Raw genomic sequence first — 4,240 nt, forward strand, 5'->3', positions numbered from 1 at the left:
ACCCCAGAATACATCCTAGCAGAAACACTCCCACCCCAGAATACATCCTAGCAGAAACACTCCCACCCCGAATACATCCTAGCAGAAACACTCCCTCCCGACACACCCCAGGTGGCGCTACTACTTACGCCGTAGTTGTCGGTGACGTCGATGTGCGGCAGGTGACTGAGCACGTACATCGTCTCCTCTGGCCGGTGGTCGAAGTACAGCTCGGCCGGACAGCTCAGGATAGGTGGCGCCACGTCTGTCAACAACAAACATGGGGGGACGCGATGTTGGTTTTTTGTGTGCGTGTATCTAGCTCGATCCGTTTGTCAGGTTTCGAAACATATGTCATATTATATATATATAGGGACCCTATTATCTACTCCTGATATATGTATGTATATATATAAATAAATAAAGAAAGAAATATATATATATATATGTATATATATATATATTAGNAGGCGATCGAATACACCGACACAACCCGGACCCCCGCAGAATACATCCTACGGCAGATAACTACTCCTCCCATGAATACATCCTAGGCAGAAAACTCCCCAGCGCGCCGGTCGCGAGGATCGCACGGCGCGGCCCCAGAATAGGCATCCGCTATGCAGGAAAACGTGCCGCGCCCGGCCAGCCACAGAATACCAGACGACATGACCATCCTAGGCAGGAAACACTGCAGGGTCCCAAGGCGCCAGAATTACATGGTCCTGGGGCGCAGGGGTGAGGAACACTCCCAACCCAGGCAATACATCCTAGCAGCAGAAGACACCTCCGCGGCGGCGCCATGAGGATGAATCCTACGCAGAAACACTCCCCAGCCAGGGACGTGCGCGGGCCGTGGCGGGTCCCTGGGAGGGTGGCGGGTGAGGGTGGGGGGCTGGAAGGTGACGTAGGGCAGAATCAACATCCTAGCCGGAGAAGTACGGGCCGGCCACCCAGACATACATCCGTAGCAGAAAAGCACTCCCACCGCGCAGAATACATGCCTGACGGCAGAGATAGGCACTCCCACCTGCCCCCGTGGGTGGAAGGTGCCTCGGCCGGCAGAATAGCATCCTAGCAGAAACACATCACCAAACACCCGGCCGGCAGATACATCCTACGCAGAGAACACATGATTATCGCCCACCGCGAGAATACATCCTAGGCAGAAACACTCCGCAGCCCAGAATAGCGATCCTAGGCCTAGGAAAACAGCGGCCACGTGGGAGGATCCACTCCGGCCAGAGATACATAGCGCCTATCCAGAACACTCCCACGCGCGACTCCGAGAATACATCCTACGCAGAAACACTCCCGACGGTCCCGAATAACATGCCGCTAAAGCAGAACCTTGACCACCGGCGCCAGAATACGGATTAGCGAAACACTCCAATCGCATCTCTCCACGCCCAAATACATTCCTAGCAGGAACACCTCCCCACCTCACAGAATACATCCTAGGCAGAAACGACTCCCCAACCGCCCCAGAATATATCCCTTAGGCAGGTAACACTCCCCTCCCCAGATACATCCTAGCAGAAACACTGGCCCCCGCGGCCAAGGATACATCCTAGCACGAAACACTGCCCCACCGCCAGAATACGATGCCTAGGGAAAATACTCCCCACCCGTTAGCCAAGAATACATCCTAGCAGAACACACTCCCACCGCCAGACTACAATCCTAGCAGCAACACTCGCACCCAGATACATCCTGGGCAGAAACACTCCCCACCCCAGAGATACATCCTAGCAGAAACACTGCCCTCCCAGGAATACACTCCTACGCAGAAACACTCCACCACCCAGAATACATCCTAGCAGAAACATTCCCACCCAGAAGATACATCCTACGCAGAACACTCCCATCCCTGCGCGCCGGACGCTGGACGGCGGGCGTGGTGGGGGTCGGGATGGGAAGGCGGCCGAGGCCCGCGGGCCCCAGACGCACAGAAACAGCTCCCACGCCCAGAAATAGCATTCCTAGCAGCAAACACTCCACCCCAGAATGGAGCAGTCCTAAGCAGAAACACTCCCACCGGGGGAGGAGCCAGAATACCATATCGCTAGCACGAAACACTCCCACCCCAAATACATCCCTAGCAGACAACATCCCCACCGCAGCAATACATCCTAGCAGAACACTCTCGCCACCGGCCACATATACATCCTAGCACAATAACACTCCCACCCCAGAATACATCCTAGGAAACACTCCCACACCAGAATGACTCCTGCGAACACACACGGACGTACCCCACCTGCCAAGAATGTACATCCCTAGTGGCCGAAACGCACTGCCCCACCCCAGAGATACATACCTATGGCAAAGACACTCCCACCCCAGAATACCACTCCTAGCAGAAACACTCCCTCCCGACACACCCCAGTGGGCACTGACTCTACGACGGTAGTTGTCGGTGACCGTCGATGTGCGGCCAGGTGAAATGAGCACGTACATGTTCGTGCTCCTCTGGCCGGTGTGGCGAAGTACAGGCTCGGCCGGGACGCAGCAGCTCAGGAATAGTGGTGTCCGGGACGGGTCTGTCAACAACAAACATGGGACGTTTTGTGTGCGTGTAAGTCTAGCTCGATCCATCTTTGTGAGTGTTCGGACAACATAGCTCATACTATATATTGAGTAGTACTATTGATATATTATATATAATTAGTTAATATTATATATAATGTATCATATATATATATCAGGGAGTAGATAATAAGGGACCGCTAATTATCTAACGCTACTCCTGATATATGTATGTATATATATAAATAAATAAATAAAGAAATATATATATATATATATATATTTAGGTAGGTTGATTCATTTTTGAGATATTTTACGTAGAAATAAATCCACCATCGTGACAGCTACTCCCCCTAGCGGTCATCAACAACAACGCGTGACCGCAACATCCTATGAAAAACATACACATCTACTCACGTGCTCATGCACACCTACAACAACAAAATAAACATACTCACCTATATACAACAACAAAAACATACGATAACCTCAAAATAACCATGCTCACCCACGAGTCTGACATTCACGAGGCAGACGGCGACGTTTCCGTCCTGGTCGCTGGCGGTGAAGGTCACGACCGTGTCCTTGGTGAACAGGTAGGGTGACGACAGGTCTGCTGGGTCGGATGTGTAGTAGACCTGTGAAGGTAGAGGGAACAGTGCGTCGATGACACGTGTGAAGCGCAAGCAGATATGCTGACATGTATATACATACACATAAATAAATAGATAAATACATAAATGGATGAATGGATGGATGAATGAATGAATGAATGAATGAATAACTGAATAAATAAATAAGTGAATACAAATAAATAAATATATAAATAAATAAATAAATAAATAAATAAATATATATATATAAGACGATGGTGTTGACAATGAAGCGGGGTGCCAATAATGACGATGATGGTGACAATGACGATGACGGTGATAATGACGACAATGACGACGACGATGATGATGACGATGATGGCGACAATGATGGCGACGATGATGGCGACGACGATGATGGCGATGATGGTGACAACGACAATAATGATAATGACGACGATGATGACGATGATGGTGACGGCGACGATGACGACAACGAAGCGAAGAGTTGTCAAACGCGTCAACCGTACGCAGCAGCATGCACACGCACCAAGCCTGAGTTATCGACAGCTGTAGGCCACGTGATGTTGATCGGCTGCGGGCCGCTGTTGTCGACGGGAACGATCCACTCCTCCCCGTCTCCATCCGGACAGTTCTCCCACTCGGGCGCCTGCGTATCTGTACAGAGTCGTGTAGCAGACGCCTGGGTTATAGTCTCGGGGGTTAGAGTTGGGATTAATTAAGATTTATAGCATAAAATTTACCTTTGCCATTACTAATGAGGCATAAAATTTTACCTTTGCCATTACCATAAGGCATAAATTTACCTTTGCCATTACTAATGAGGCATAAATTTACCTTTGCTATTATCATCAGGTAAATTTACCTTTGCCATTATCATCAGGTAAATTTACCTTTGCCATTATCATCAGGTAAATTTACCTTTGCCATTACTAATGAGCATAAATTTACCTTTGCCATTACCATAAGGCATAAATTTACCTTTGCTATTATCATCAGGCATAAATTTACCTTTGCCATTACTATAATGAGGCATACATTTACCTTTGCCATTACCATGAGGTAAATTTACCTTTGCCATTACCATAAGGCATAAATTTACCTTTGCCATTACTAAT

The 4,240-nt window shown here is 48.9% G+C and overlaps 1 protein-coding gene across 1 annotated transcript in view; it reads right to left on the bottom strand.

Annotated features, from left to right (window-relative positions):
• Positions 1-128: 128 nt before the first annotated feature.
• LOC106819763 overlaps positions 129-4,240 on the bottom strand; it is a gene marked incomplete at both ends in the record, with an annotated part of 6,033 nt that continues 1,921 nt past the window's right edge. Inside the window, 3 exons of the mRNA XM_014824354.1 lie at positions 129-244; positions 3,017-3,146; positions 3,652-3,779. Coding sequence (XP_014679840.1) covers positions 129-244; positions 3,017-3,146; positions 3,652-3,779 — 374 coding nt within the window. The remainder of the gene's footprint in view (positions 245-3,016; positions 3,147-3,651; positions 3,780-4,240) is intronic.

The sequence above is a fragment of the Priapulus caudatus genome, unplaced genomic scaffold (assembly GCF_000485595.1).
Source record: "Priapulus caudatus unplaced genomic scaffold, Priapulus_caudatus-5.0.1 Scaffold4382, whole genome shotgun sequence".
In the NCBI taxonomy this organism is placed as follows: Eukaryota; Metazoa; Priapulida; class Priapulimorpha; order Priapulimorphida; family Priapulidae; genus Priapulus; species Priapulus caudatus.